The 16,190-nt window shown below is 46.0% G+C and overlaps 2 protein-coding genes across 4 annotated transcripts in view; one reads left to right on the forward strand and one right to left on the reverse strand.

Moving 5' to 3' along the window:
• Positions 1-3,494, forward strand: part of SLA (Src like adaptor) — a 55,737-nt gene extending 52,243 nt beyond the window's left edge. For all 3 annotated transcript variants that reach the window (XM_063921257.1, XM_063921258.1, XM_063921259.1), the window contains exon 8: positions 994-3,494. In XM_063921257.1, the coding sequence (XP_063777327.1) occupies positions 994-1,240 (247 nt within the window). In that variant the 3' untranslated portion in view covers positions 1,241-3,494. The remainder of the gene's footprint in view (positions 1-993) is intronic.
• TG (thyroglobulin) overlaps positions 1-16,190 on the reverse strand; it is a 297,874-nt gene that overhangs the window by 118,194 nt on the left and 163,490 nt on the right. The window contains 5 exon segments of the mRNA XM_063925145.1: positions 6,747-6,940; positions 7,371-7,530; positions 10,923-11,016; positions 13,075-13,276; positions 14,694-14,858. Coding sequence (XP_063781215.1) covers positions 6,747-6,940; positions 7,371-7,530; positions 10,923-11,016; positions 13,075-13,276; positions 14,694-14,858 — 815 coding nt within the window.

A 16,190-nucleotide genomic window follows, 5' to 3' on the forward strand; every position in this document is an offset into this window, starting at 1 on the left:
ACAAGCTGGGTGCTCCTGCTTCTAAGCAGACGATTGCTCGTTGGATTTGTAGTACAATTCAGCTTGCACATTCTGTGGCAGGATTGCCACAGCCAAAATCAGTAAAAGCCCATTCCACAAGGTAAGTGGGCTCATCTTGGGCGGCTGCCCGAGGGGTCTCGGCTTTACAACTTTGCCGAGCAGCTACTTGGTCAGGGGCAAACACGTTTGCTAAATTCTATAAATTTGATACCCTGGCTGAGGAGGACCTGGAGTTCTCTCATTCGGTGCTGCAGAGTCATCCGCACTCTCCCGCCCGTTTGGGAGCTTTGGTATAATCCCCATGGTCCTTACGGAGTTCCCAGCATCCACTAGGACGTCAGAGAAAATAAGATTTTACTTAACGATAAATCTATTTCTCGTAGTCCGTAGTGGATGCTGGGCGCCCATCCCTAGTGCGGATTGTCTGCAATACTTGTATATAGTTATTGTTACAAAAATTCGGGTTATTATTGTTGTGAGCCATCTTTTCAGAGGCTCCTTTGCATTTATCATACTGTTAACTGGGTTCAGATCACAAGTTGTACGGTGTGATTGGTGTGGCTGGTATGAGTCTTACCCTGGATTCAATATCCTTCCTTATTATGTACGCTCGTCCGGGCACAGTATCCTAACTGAGGCTTGGAGGAGGGTCATAGGGGGAGGAGCCAGTGCACACCACCTGATCCTTAAGCTTTTATATTGTGCCCTGTCTCCTGCGGAGCCGCTATTCCCCATGGTCCTTACGGAGTCCCAGCATCCACTACGGACTACGAGAAATAGATTTATCGGTAAGTAAAATCTTATTTTTATTTTTTCATACAATGATATTTTTCTTTAAATGCCAATTTAATTTAACTTGGGTCATGAACTAGAAAAACAAAAACGCGGGTCCAGCTTTACTACAATTATAGATCACTGGACAAGTTTGACTTTCCCTGAAAGCGCTGAAATAAATCTCATATCGACTTTCAGATTATCGGTTCCGATAATGATGGAGGAGCCAGAAAACGCTTTGGAAACAGAAGACGACTCGTTCCTAAGTTACGGCCTCAGGCAGAGCATCGCCTCTTATCTGTCCCTGGCGGAAGATGACAGCTTCTCCCTCGCACCTAACGAGCACAACGGGAAAGAAAAGCGGAGATCCTGTGTTCTGTCCTCTGGAAATACCAGGAACAGCGTCAATCTCAACCGAGCAAATTTTGCGGAGAATTACAGATGAGCATCCGTGCTGGTCACTATTCCAGAAGCCATCGTTCCAAACAATCACATTTGCTGTGTAAAATAATCCTGAGAACTAGGGCTCCGTGATACGAGTGTCCTGGCAGAACTCATTATGACGCTCAGAGGAACTATTTGTTGTGCCGAATACTCGCCGGCTAACGTCAACAGTATGTAACGCTTACGTCTACTTGGAGTATTTGACTTTTCCACAGAAGTGAGTCGTCGATGAATCTGGAACGAGATGAGATACTGCGGCTACGAGAGCATCTGTCTGATATTGCTGCTGTATAAAACTAGGCCATCGCACGCAGTTTAGCTTTGCAGCATAGGTGTACAACGTGCAACCGACACACTCTGCCGAATGCCATTACCTGGGAGCTTCCAATATGGCGAATCTGTCACTCACCCACAGAGTGAGCTGAAAGCAGACAAGCCAATCACTAGGAACTGGTAGCGTGATGGAGGCACGAGGCACCGCCATGTATTTATCTTACTACATTTATATATATATGTTGCAGTCCACGCACAGCACAAATGCAATCCACCTTGTACAGGATACCCTGCTCTAGAACGCCTTTTCCTATTGCAATAATCTGGGCCGAACCATGTCATTGATGACAAGGCAGCCAAAGCTACATCAGATGGAGGGTAACTGCCAATAACCATGGTTTTCCCAGGACGGCATGACCCCCCCCCCCCTTCCCCCCATATCCCCCTGTAGGATGGGGTATGGGTCAATCTTTGCATGGTCTAAGGCGGTGTATTCCAGGCCTTGTCCTCATAGCCCACTCACAGTAATGCAAGGCATGCAGGAGCACAGGTGGCTCAGTTATTACCTCAGTCTGTTTGATTTACCCACCCTAATGTCTGGACAGCGGGCCACGAGGAGCGGGTTTGGGAAATACTGGTCTAAGGTGTTACAGTGTTTCAGTTAGGAGTATCGGCAAGCATTAACAGATAAGTGAGATGTTCAGAAGCCCGGCAATTTGTCTTGCACGTCATGGGCCTTGTTGAAGGTGAGCACAAGGTTGCACCGCGGCAGTTACAAGCAATAGCTAATCTTACGAGGAATAGCGCCGGTTACAGAAAAGGATCCTATAGAATCACACCCCTGACAGTCCCAATTTTACCACTAGGGATATAGGGCCTTATTTTGACTAGGACACATTTCCTCTCATGGAAGCAAATAGCAAGCTATGGCGCACTGCATGTGCAGAAGCTTGCAGCTTCCGCGGTGTCACACAAAAACTGCTACTTTGCATCCCACTCAGAATCAGCCCTAAGGGTGTGGTCACTGTGCCATGATTTTGTGATATGGAAATGTTGGCTGTAACATAAAATCTCCCTACAGTCTGTACATACACATTTCTCTTACAGGCACTAGTTCTGTATAGATGACCTATATACTAGCATATGTCGCTAGATAAGGTTAGGGATGACGTCTCCTGGGGGGTAAACGGCAGCACTTCTCATGCAGCAGCTAATCAGTAGCATACCACTCCAGCGCCTGGGTATAAGTAGAAGCCGATAGTTTTATTTAGCAGCATACAATAAGCAAAACATAAAAATAAATCCTGGCTTGTCCGGCTCTTACTAATATAAAGTTCCCTCTCTTCGGGGGAAAGGACCCAGCTCACAAACAAAACAGCAATCTAGCACAGTACTTACTGTACATCACGCAGAAGCAGTGTCTCTCAGCAGTTCTAGCCTGCTCCCCAGGTAGTGAGAGATAGACTAGCACACTGACACACCCTGTTATCAGCCTCTCACAAGTCTCTGACAATCAAAGCTGCTCATTACCTTTATAATCCCAGACAGAAGTTAGAAGCCTGGGACATACATATCTTCCATCAACAACTTCCCCTGTGATTCTGTCTCAAAATAAATAAATATATATATATATATATATATATATATATATATGTATGTATATATATAGTAATAAAACTAACACTTTTCTGGTACATATTGATATATATTTTGCACCTTAATTATCAAGTTGATCAATAATGAAGGGCATCCACTAAGATTACATTACTGTTCCACCACGTATATTTAATGAATTGTCAAAGGATGCTGACAGTAATTAAATGGCTTGCCCTATTATATTGTTTTTTTTTTTCTTTTAAAGAATCCACCTGTACATTGGAAACTCGCGTTCTTTATAATAAATACACTGTAGGGTGGGTTTGTTACAATCATGTCACAAGCGCCACGTGTTGCATGAACTGAAAATAAACCCTGAGAATTCAGTAAGATTGTACACTGTACTCGTTAGCGTATCTTACCTAATTATGAGGCTTAAATGGTGTCACTATGACGGACAGCGCTCTCTGGAATCTAATTTAAAAGTTGTCTGTCCTGTGGGCTGAACCAAGTTCAACATCAACTGTAAAGGAAGAAGTGTGAATTGTGTGGCGTGCCGCGTGAAGCGCTGTTCCCCTTACAGAAAGTACCGTGATACATCATCAGAATTTAAAGATTACCCTGATATACTTGGTAATAATTATAAAAGTCCAACTTCCCTACGAAAGGGGAATAATGAGGTAATTACAGAAGTCCTCTTAAAGAAGTCATTTCGTATAAACAATAAAGAACATTTTTTTAGCATAAATAAATGGAATTCCTGGAGCATCCTGAATCACTGGCATGTTTTTACTTTCTAACCAACAAAACTAAGTAGCTGCAGGAAATTAGCTGTGTGATCTGGCTTTATCATAGTACCGCTAATACATTCAATCCATACCAGGGAAATATTGGGGCAGATGGTAATAACCTGGAGAAGGCATAAGGAAGTGATAAACCAGTGATATGTGCAAGGTGATAAAGGCACCAGCCAATCAGCTGCAATATGTAAATTAACAGGATCTGATTGGCTGGTGCCTTTATCACCTTGCACATATCACTGCTTTATCACTTTCTTATGCCTTCTCCAGGTTAATACATCTGCCCCAAAATTTCTAATTCAAACATTGTGTGGCGTAAAGCTATATAATATACTGTGCAAGTTACAGACAAGATTCAGATTGTATAGCGTGTTCTACAGTTAGTCAGGAATCCCCAGATCTTCCCACATACAGTATTACCCCTATAGTGCACTAGGGGAGTAGGGAGCAATGACAAGGATGAGGTTGACGGAGAACCGATAGACATGAGACAAAGCTAAGGGGGACATTTACTAAGCAGTGATAAGAGCGGAGAAGTGAGCCAGTGGAGAAGTTGCCCCATCAACCAATCAGCAGCTCTGTATCATTTTATAGCATGCAAATTATAGATGTTACTTCAGTGCTGATTGGTTGCCATGGGCAACTTCTTCACTGGCTCACTTCTCTGCTCTTATCACTGCTTAGTAAATGTCCCCCTTAGAGAGAGCCCTGCTCCTAAGAGCTTACAGCATACCCTCCAACATCTTACACAGAAAAATCGGTACAGATCCGAAAAGGGGGCGTGGCCGCATGTAAAGGGGGCGTGGCCACGCCCCTTTTCCTATACTTTCAATGGAAGTTTGGAGAGCCAAAAATCGGTACAGACCATAAAAAAAAGGTACTGTACCTATTAAAAAGGTACAGTTGGAAAGTATGTTACAGTCTATATAATATTCTACCTCTGCTAACAAAGAGCCACATGGTCAGGGGTATCCGGTCTCTAAGTCTATAAGACTTAGGTCGACAGTGTCTAGGTCGACCACTATTGGTCGACAGTAAGTAGGTTGACATAGTTTCTAAGTCGACATGTTCTAGGTCGACTTGACAAAAGGTCGACATCAGTTTTTCACTTTTTTTTTCTTTTTTTTTAAACTTTTTCATACTTTACGATCCACGTGGTTGGGAACGGTAACCTGTGACGAGTGCAGCAGTAGCGGAGCGAGGCACCTTGCTCGAAGCATGGTGAGCGGACACGGTGCACTAATTGGGGATCCCGGTCACTTTACAAATTACACCAAAAAAAGTAAAAAAAAACTCATGTCGGCCTTATGTCATGTCGACCTAGAGTCCCTGTCAACCTAGAACCCATGTCGACCTACTTACTGTCGACCAATAGTGGTCGACCTAGACACTGTCGACCACCATACCACACCCTGGTCAGGTAGGATCCTTACAAGAGAGCAGGGGCACACAACATATACAGGTCGCTGTGACGGTTTCGGCATTTTGTTATTTCAACCCAACTAATACTTTGCCGACAGGCAGCTGCGACCTCGAAGCCCAATCTCCTGGCATGTCGAGAAGATACAAGCTTTGTCCAAGCACAGAGAGGACTGGGATCACTCGTTACGATTTATTACCAGGTATTTACATATTCTCCGCAGCGCTTCACAAAATATTTGACCAGTCACATCAGTCCCTGACCCAGAGGAGCTTACAATCTATATTCCCTATCACATGTGCACACACACAGTACATATACACTAGAGTTAATTTTTGTCAGAATCCAATTAACCTACCTGTATGTTTTTGTATTGTGGGAGGAAACCGGAGCACCCAAAGGAAACCCATGCACACACTGGGAGAACATACAAGCTCCACACAGATAGGGCCATGGTGGGAAATGAACCTAGGACCTCAGTGCTGTGAGGCTGTAATGCTAGCCATTACGCCAAGGTAGATAATTAGCCTCGAGAAAAGCGTTTCGGGGCTACAGGTGACAGTAGTTCTTGTAGTAGTTCACAAAACAGTATATGGCGGTATGAGGCAGCAGAAGATGACAAATAATCATATATCCTCACAAGCATTAATATTCCTCCACCAAGTTATAGAGAACATATCAGTCTCTGGGCCACTGGAGCTTACTATCTAAATTCCCTGCCACACAAGTGGCTTCATTTTGTCAGAATTCAATGATCTTACCTGTATTATTTTGGAACGTGAGAGAACACCAGAGCATATGGGGGAAATCCCCAAAAGAACAAACTCCAAACTAATAGACCCCTGGTCAACAATAAAACTACCTCAGTGCTGTGAGGCAGAAATGTTAACCACTGTGCTACCATGCTGCCCATGAGGGGACAATGCAGTTTTAATTTAGAAGCTCCAAAAGAGCACATACAGTACTGGTGGATATATTTGAGATCTGGTGCAGAAGCTAAAAGATGATGTTGCATATAGCAACCAATCAGATTTTGGTACTATTCTTGTTTGGCATAGAAAAAGCAAATGTCTGAGTGACTGTTGTGGGCAATGCTACCTATTTATCTGCACCAGTTGGTATAAATGTTCCCAATAGTCTTTGCCATTCATTTAGTAAATGACACTCTGATAACAGATGGTGCTATATTATAGCTGAGATTTTCACACACAGCGGAGGCGGCCATTTTGTAACAACTCACCAGTAAACAGTGACACACCACATACATCTGCTCAATAGATCCTAGTGACCTGATCCACTGCATTCTCCTAAATGGAGTTTCAGATTACAAAATGGCTGCCTACGCTATAAGCAGGCGATGAGCGCTCTTGATGTTGTTACGTATTATTAGTAAATAGTACTGTTGGGTCTCAGCTTACCAAGAGTGCAGCTCGTCTGAAGGGTTTCGCCTGTGGTAACAACAAGTGGATGCTGGCAATGTCAGCACCCGCTCCGTCGGCAGTGATGGTAATCTGCTCGGGGTCACCTCCGAAATAAGCAATATTTTCCTGGACCCACGCCAGGGCTGCGGTCTGATCCAGTAGGCCGTAGTTGCCATTTGGCACAGAGTCACCTGCAACGGGGATTGTATCAGATTTACAATAAATCCTCAGACATCTGATTGCAATTATCTGAGAGAAAAACAGATGCTCAATACATTAATTCCAAAACAACAGTGAAGCGCCGCGTCTGTACAGTTTAATAAACACAAATATTTAGCATCTAATCATTGCCGCCTTTCCTTTCATAGGGCCTATTGCCTGCAAAGTTGTTGTTTTGCATTGCGTCTGTCCCACACATTTACTACGAGTCTGCGAAACGAACGTTTGTTAATTGTCACCACGTGTGGGAAATAAGGAGACACGGGACAGACAGAAAACACCGGCCTCAGCAATTTCCCCATATTGTTACAGCTTAGTACATTGCAGAGATTGCATCACAATACCAGAGCCAGGCAAGCACAGAGCACTGACATGTTTGTTTACAGCCACACGCTCACTTACCTGCTCTTAAGAAACCAAAGACGCCAATTCTGTAACTAGCAGTTACCACGATAACATCCCCGATTGCCGCCAGGTAGGAGCCATCGATAAACGTCTTACCATTCTCGCTGTAATCACTGGGACTGTTGTGGAAGTACAGCAAGACAGCTGCGTCCATTCTCTAGACACGCAGACGGAGCAAAGAGTTAAAGCGGGAAAGAAAATTCACAGGAGAATACCCACTGTGCTAAATAAATACTACAATTCCCATTCGTGGATGTAGCATGCTCTTATCTGACATCGATGGTCATTCCGAGTTGTTCGCTCGCTAGCAGTTTTTAGCAGCCGTGCAAACGCTATGCCGCCTCCCACTGGGAGTGTATTTTAGCTTAGCAGAAGTGCGAACGAAAGGATCACAGAGCGGCTACAACATTATTTTGTGCAGTTTCAGAGTAGCTTCAGACCTACTCCTAGCTTGCGATCACTTCAGACCATTCAGTTCCTGTTTTGACATCACGAACACGCCCTGCGTTCGCCCAGCCACGCCTGCGTTTTTCCTGGCACGCCTGCATTTTTCGAACACTCCTTGAAAACGGTCAGTTGACACCCAGAAACGCCCACTTCCTGTCAATCACTCTGCGGCCAGCAGTGCGACTGAAAAGCTTTGCTAGACGTTGTGTGAAACTACATCGGCCGTTGTGATAGTACGACGCGCGTGCGCATTGCGCCGCATATGCATGCGCAGGAGTGCTGTTTTTTTGCCTGATCGCTGCACAGCGAACGAAAGCAGCTAGCGATCAACTCGGAATGACCCCCTTAATTCCATTCAATAAAATTCATATAGCAAAGTATTCACCCTGTATAACATAGGACAAGAGATCCCTACTGGAATTGCTTTCCCCAAATACTACGGATGGGGACGCCTTAATATTTAAAAATTGCCCAGAGCCGAAGACACGGCCGGTTCATCCAGCCATATTTGTACACAATCCATTCCATCATTCAAAGGCCGATGTGTAATGACGCCTCTCTATTGCTACCACGGAGTGTGTAGTGACAGCGAATCAAAACAGGGTTCTATATGAAGTATTTCTGTGATCTGAGAATAACAGACCATAGGGGGAGATGAATCAAACCTTGGAGAGAGATAAAGTGGAGAAGCTGCCCCCAGCATGGCCTGTAAAATAACAGTTAGAAGCGGCAATTTATTAACTTTATCTCTCTTCAAGATTTAATACATCTCCTTCTAGGTCAAATCCTGCCCAGCACACCAGCCATTCAAAGTTGCCAGATGCCGTCTCTGGGACTGGCTGATGGTAGTTTTAATCTGACATGTATGTACCTATGTGTATAGGTGAGTGGACATGATACATTGTTGTTCTCCGATTGGTCTGTTACTTAACCCGTATATGGCAATTGTCCTCTTCGTGACCCAACTGTATAAGGCACAGATTTATTAAGCCTTGGAGAGTGATAGACTGGACGGTGGTAAAGTACCAACCAACCAGCTCCTAACTGCCATGTTTTAGGCGGTGTTTGAAAAATGACAGTTAGGAGCTGATTGGTTGCTGGTTTATCACTGTGCAATTTATCACTCTCCAAGGCTTGATAAATCTGGGCCGAAATGTTTCCATCCGTTGATGTCACTTTCTCTTGTAACACAGCTGCCGATTCAGAGTGGCATGTTAGTTGGCAGCAGATGCGACCGCGTTGTGTACCCTAAAATAAGTACCGCCTATATTGGGGTGGTCTGCACCGCCCCTGTCCATTCCTCTTGTTAAATCAGCTGCCACCTGTAACAGCGTGCACCTGCGGCAGTCCTACCCTGGGTGCTAAAGAGACGTCTGAAATCAGACCAATGATGATTTAAAACTATCAATGGTTTATGACCAATGTTGAATACTTTAACCATTGATGGCAAAGAATCAGATGGTTTCCTGCTATCGATGGTAGCTGAATGCCTGATGGTTTTTTTTGTTGTCTTCAGGGCTGCTAGGCTGTACCGCCTCCGCCTCTTACACTGATTTCCCCCCCCCCCCTCATTCACAGCTCAGCCCTGCCCCCCACTCCCGGCTCTCAGTCACAAGCTGAGCCAGCCGCCGCGCATGACAAAACATTGACTGCAGAACCCTTCATGGTACCACACTGTATAACTACAGGCCATCGATGGTAACTATTGATGGATGGGATACCGATGGCCATCCCTTACTGGATATCCAACAATTCAATCTATGCGCCCTGCTGCCACCCAGTTATGCCCACTCAGCTGCAAGTAGTGATGCCTTATACCCTGAATTTCCAGTGGTTGTTCAAAGTTACCCAGTTTCGGCTACTTAGCATGAAAAAACCCATAAGATCCATGTGAAACTCAGAATTAGTGCTTAATGGGGCAGATGTATTAAGCCTGGATAAGTGATAAAGCAGTGATAAGTGCAAGGTGATATCCTTAATGACTGGCTGGTGCGTTATCACCTTCCGCTTATCACAGCTTTATCACTTCTCCAGGTTAATACATCTGCCCCATAGAGGAAGTGTGCATCATTCTGAAGGGGTCGCTCTGTCTGTAATGTGTACACAGAAGCTTCTCAGAATAATTCTGAATGTGCGATTTGTCAATATTCATAGAAAAGTAATAGCGGCTCAATTGTTCGCTCATCTCTCCCTCGTCGTTGTCTCGAAGTCTCGGCACCTGGAAGTTAAAACTAAACCTACAGCGCAGCACCGAATGAACTATCATAAACAATGACATTGAAATAATCTATGTTTGTATGTCATTACTTGATCCAGTAAATATATGGGGGTCACTCATGCAGAGTGAGATGTCGGAGAGTAAATTGTGCAGATTTGATCGGCACCTACTCAGACCCGCGAATATGCACATATGCATGCAGGGCTGCCAAGAGAAATCGTGGGCCCCAGTAGAGTAACTTCCAGCCCCCCCCCCCCTCCTGGAGGGTGTGTGACCACAGCATGCTGGTGGCATGGCCACACCTCTTTGGGGGCGTGTCTAGCACATGAGAAGCAGCCACTCACAAGAGCATGACATGTCTCCTAGCCAGGACAGTAGAGAACCTCGCTGGGCCCGGGTACTTTTCAGGAGGCATGGCCTAAGTACAGAGGCAGGGCCATACATCCTTAGAATAAATACAGTATAAATTGTATGTGTGCTGGTCTGAGAAAAAAAGGTCCAACTGCTGCTTCCAAGAAAAGGGGGGGGGGGGGGGGGGGGGGGGCTGACCCCCACTGGGCCCCTCCATCAGACCTGGGCCCAGGTAATTTATACCTTCTACCCCCCTTTCTTGACGCCACTGCATGCATCCAATGTACAACATCAGGGCAGATTGAGGTGGGGAGCATACTGTAGACAGACGCTGAGTCATTCAGTTTGGCGGCCATAGGCAGCTGCCATACGGATGATGCAAATTTCAATGAAGCGGCTGATGGTGGCATCTTGAGGACAGGAATCAGGCTCTCTGTCTCTCCAAACGATAACCCAGAATAGGGAAATAAACCAAAAGCTTCTATACATCCCACAGATACAATATCTTTCCCCATGGAATTAAAATGACTTACAGAATTCTGAGGAACAAACAGATTTAGATACAAGCAGTCTTCACTGACAGAGGCGTACTGAGCCTTCCCGTCGCCGGGCTGCAGGCAGCTGGACCTGAGAAAGCAGCAAACACGGTGACGTTACAATACGCGTGTGAATGTAATCTCCTGACGCACAACGTTTTCTGTTACTTTCTGATAAAATATTTCTAATAAATGATTTTTTTGTTTAAAAAAAAAAAGTGAAAGGTCACAAAGGGAACAAAAAAAGTTATTTGTTTTACAATCATCTGAGGTATATTTAAGCTGCATGCAAGCCAAATATACCCCCCCCCCCCCCCCCCCCCCCCCACACACACACACACACACACACACTCACACTCACAGGTATAACAGGATGAGTGCGCATAAAAAATAGGGGCGTGGCTTCATGGGGAAGGGGCGTGGTCACAGTTATGCCCCCTGTAGCTGTGCCCCCAGTAGTTGTGCCCCCAGTAGCGCCGATTACCTTAAAAAATATATATATAATATATATACTCACCATCCCCGTTCCTGCTTCCCGACCGCTGCTGTCCTCCGTCTCCGGCCGCCGGCGCCGCTCCTCGGATCTATGGGAGAGATGTCATGACGTCTCTCCCATAGCACCGCACAGATACTAGAGGTCAATAATGACCTCTAATGTCTATGGCCGCTCCCACAGTGCTGTGCAGTGCGCAATGATGTCATTGCGCACCGCACGGCAGGCACTAGTAGTGTGAGCCTCAGGACAGCGGTGCCCCGAGCAAAAATCCTGCTTGCCCATGGCAAGATCCGCTACTGACTGTGTGCAAGTGTACCTAGAATATTGATTTAGATTTCTCTTCTGTTCATTCACTTTGCATTTTGTTAATTGAAAAAAATGAACTATTAACACTTCTTTTTTTGAAAGCATTCTCACTTTGCAGCATTTTTTTCAGACCTGCCTAAAACTTTTGCACAGCACCGTGTATATATTATATATATGCAGCCTCCCTGGTGTGTCAGAGGCAGATGATGGTCTCTGGATGAAGGGAGCATGACCCTGTTGTGGTCCTCAGAACTTCATGTGTCTCTGTAATTCTTCCCTAACCCCATGACACGGTGAGTGAACTCTGTCACTAGTTGAGTGTACTCATAACGGAAAATTCTGTTGCTATTTTGGTCGTGCTGATAACACAAATTTGCAAATACCTCCCAGCATTACACCTAATATTACTGCTAAGGGACCACATTATTACAGTATTTCCATTGTAGCCTCATTTACACACACACACACACACACACACACACACACACACACTGTGGTCTAGCTGCCTGACTTTCGTTTTGTGATAAAAATACTCAGGGGACTATGGGAACCAAACAGTTCAGCGACCTCTCAGAAACAGAGAGCGCACACTGAACGTAACCCAGGAAACTTTTTGTTTTAATAAAATATTGGTTAAAAAACTGCAATTTACAGTATAGTTTAATAGCATGATGGGAACATAAAATTCATGTAACCGCTGCAGACTATGGGGGTCATTGCAGCACAGCGATTAGTTCAGAACTGCTTGTGCGCCGGCGTATGGCTGACAGCTAACGGCTTTCATTGCCTAGCGTTCGCCTCTGCCTAACTGACAGGCAGAGGCGGTCGCTGGGCGGGAGGGGGTGGCACGGCGGCGTTTGGCAGCCGTTTTGTGGGCGCGATCCGGCCAACGCAGGCGTGGCCGGACCATACGGGGGCGGGCCGCAGCGGCTTCGTGACATCACACGCAGCCGCAGCAACTCGGACAGCGACGAGTAGCTCGCAGTCAGCACGCAAAAGCTGCGCTGGCCAGGAGCTACTCCTGAAGTGCACAAGCATTGCCACTGTGCGATGCTTTTGCACTTTTGCGACGGGGCAGAGACTGATATGCAGGGTGAGCTAGCCCTGTGCTGGGGGTACCCCCCGCATGTTAGTGTTCCTTATCGTAGCTGTGCTAAATTTAGCACATCTACGATCAAGTCTGAATTACCCCCTATTGGCCAGTTGGTTTCACCCATTTACAAGATAAGTTCTGTTCCCAGACACACCCACAAGCTTATAGCGCAAGAGGAGGGGCAACAGCAGAATTCCCATGTGCATGGCTGTGTCATCATTAGCCCTCAATTTCACATCTGACTCATGTCTCACCTGGTTGAGGTGGCATTCCATGTACCTGCCCAGGTAAACGGCTGTGGAGGACGGAAGCGGTTCTCGCCAGTGGGCGGAGCTGCATACGGGACACCCAGGAACTGATTCACGTTCTTAACATCCGATCCAATCAGTACGGATTGGGGTTTTCCCAAAACAGCGCCATGAGAAAGGGTCACTGATGCTGAAGTTCGTGTAGGGGCTAAAACATGGAGTTAAAGAAATTGACAAGACTTAGGGGTAAATTTACTAAAGCTCCTAAAAATGAAAAGTGGTGATGTCGCCCCATAGCTACCAATCATTTTCTAGGATGCACTAGAGAAATGATAGATAGAATCTCATTGGTTGCAATTTTTTCTCTTTTACTAAATTTGGTGGCCTTCCACCTTCTAGTTAGAGCTACAGAGAGCTCAGAATTAGGAAACTTTAATTATGGGCACGCACTTAAAGCTATATGCTCATTTTTTCAATATGGAATGGCAAGTTCCCAAATCCTACTTTTACCAGTCTGACAATTTACCCTATAATGCCAACGGCATCATACTGTCTACATGAGTTTCTGAGACTTCCTCTGACTTTTTTTTTTATGTGTCAGGCTTTATAAAGTGAAAATATACAGGAATACTTTACATTGCATTGAGAGATGCCAATAAAACATCCGGGAGGATGAAGTAGGGACTACCGTGCGGCAGCCCGCAAGGGCGTACCTCAGCAGCACGCCCCCATTTACATAATTTCCAATGCTCTCCAATCTGCTGGGCTACCCCCAGGGCTCACCCCTCACTATGCAGAGCAGCGGTGATTGGTGCTCCCCAACCTTTCCCCCACCCTCCGCGTGACACCACGGCCCAAGGGTGGGACAGCGAGACGGCGCCACAAAATGGGACTGTCCGGACAATAGCTCGATGGTTGGGGGCATGATCATAATGTTGGAAGGATTACTCATTAGTAATAAATTCCCATGGTTTACAACATGCAAAGTCACAACATTCACTTCTTAAGCATATGTGATAGGGATCTCATATTTCGTTCTACATGTCTACACCGTGCTAGCTTACCCTCCTAGATCCCACCCACATCCCCAGTAAAGAGGGTGTGACATTGCCTAGCCCCCGAAACTTGCTCACATGACCTACCCTCCAGAATATCCTGGAGGTGTGTCTGAAAAAGTATAGTATATATCAGTTCCATTGAACAATATGTATCATTAAAACTTTAACAATGATTTTATGCAACATTACAGCAACATTTCAGGCGTGGCCGGACCGTTGGGGGGGCGGGCCGCGGCGGCTGCGTGACGTGTCACGCAGCCGCTGTGGCCAGCGGGAGCGACGAGTAACTCCCGGTCAGCCGCGGGAGCTGCGCTGGCCGGGAGTTACTCCTCAAATACAAAGGCGTCGCCGCTGTGCGATGCTTTTGTATTTGTGCGGGGGAGGGGGGGGGGGGGGTTGCACAGACATGTGGGGCGGACTAGCCTTGTGCTGGGCATCCCCCCGCATGTCTGAGTTTACGATCGTAGCTGTGCTAAATTTAGCACAGCTACGATCAACTCGGAATGACCCCCTTTGTCCTTTGCAGGCAGAATGTAGCAAGTGAGTGAAGTACACTGTGTGCTGTACCTCTCTTCCTGTAGATGTACGTGGCTGGTTCCTTCACCATGAGGCGACACTGATGACCTTGCAGGCTGTAGTCGCAGATTTGTGTTTCTGGGTAAAACATACATTTTATCGCCGTATCCTGTACATTGATAGTAGTGGTGACGCAAGACTGAACTCGTGCACATTCTGCGGAGAAACGATCATTGCAAATATTACTGAAAGCGGGTCTTAAATCTATCAGCCACAGAACTGTTGCACAATGCAGCAGCCATTAACAGGGGTACAAAGGGGGGGCACCTATTACTCAGGCCCAGGCTTTTGTAGGGGCCCGGAAGTGTAGCGGTGGCACCCGGCCATCCAGAAGTGCACCACCAGCCCAGCCGGAGTTCTGAGTTCTGTGCAGCCAGTTCCTATTGTAGTTCTAGCAATACAAAACCAGGGGTTGGGGGTGGTTCAGTAACAAGGGAAGTTTGAGGCCTCCCGCTTACACTGCCCCATCAGCCACCATCTAAAATTAATTAATTAAACTGACATGCAAATGTTTTAAGGTTTATACAAGCTAAAGAAGAATATTAAATTTTTCTGCAACTGTGGCACATATGGATGGGCACAGGTAGCACTTCTGTTACTAGTGACATCATTGGTCAGTTTTGGCAGGGCCGTAACTAGGGGGCGGTACCATCACCCAGGACTGCAAGGCTTAGGAGGCGTCACCAACGCTGCCTAATGGCACATTTGCATTTAGCCACATGGCACCCGCCCCTCAGTGTGAAGTCGTGATGTCACATGTTCAGGGGCGGAGCTGGCACAGAGTGTAAAGGGTAGATTTATTAAAGCTTCTAAAACAGACAAGTGGTGGTGTTGCTCGTAGCAACCTGTCAGATTCTATAATTTCTCTATTGCATTCCTAAAAATGAAAGACAGAATCTGATTGGTTGCTATGGGCAACAGCAACACTAGATGCTTTAGTAAATCTACCCCTATGTACTAAGCCTTGGAGAGAGATAAAATGGATGGTGATAAAGTACCAGCCAATCAGCTCCTAACAGCCATGTTACAGGCTGTGTTTGAAAAATAACAGGAGCTGATTGGATGGCACTTTATCTCCACCCACTTTATCAGTCTCCAATGCTTAGTACATCTCCCCCTTTGTGTCCATAGTCCATTAAGTTTGTGCATGATAAAGTGTCAACAAGTCCCCAGTATATCTGCACGCAGTCCTGATTTTTCCCAGGGCCCGCAGGTAGAGGCCTGACACTGGACTCCTTGTAGAAGCTGATTGGCTGGTGCTTTATCACTCTCCAAGACCTAGGGGGAGATGTACTAAGTAGTGATAAAAGTGGAGAAGTGAGCCAGTGGAGAAGTTGCCCATGGCAACCAATCAGCACTGACAATTTGCACACTATAAAAGTATACAGAGCAGCTGATTGGTTGCCATGGGCAGCTTTTCCACTGGCTCACTTCTCCACTTTTATCACTGCTTAGTACATGCCCCCCTTAGTACATGGACCTCAAAAG

Source organism: Pseudophryne corroboree, chromosome 5 (assembly GCF_028390025.1).
Source record: "Pseudophryne corroboree isolate aPseCor3 chromosome 5, aPseCor3.hap2, whole genome shotgun sequence".
Taxonomy (NCBI): domain Eukaryota; kingdom Metazoa; phylum Chordata; class Amphibia; order Anura; family Myobatrachidae; genus Pseudophryne; species Pseudophryne corroboree.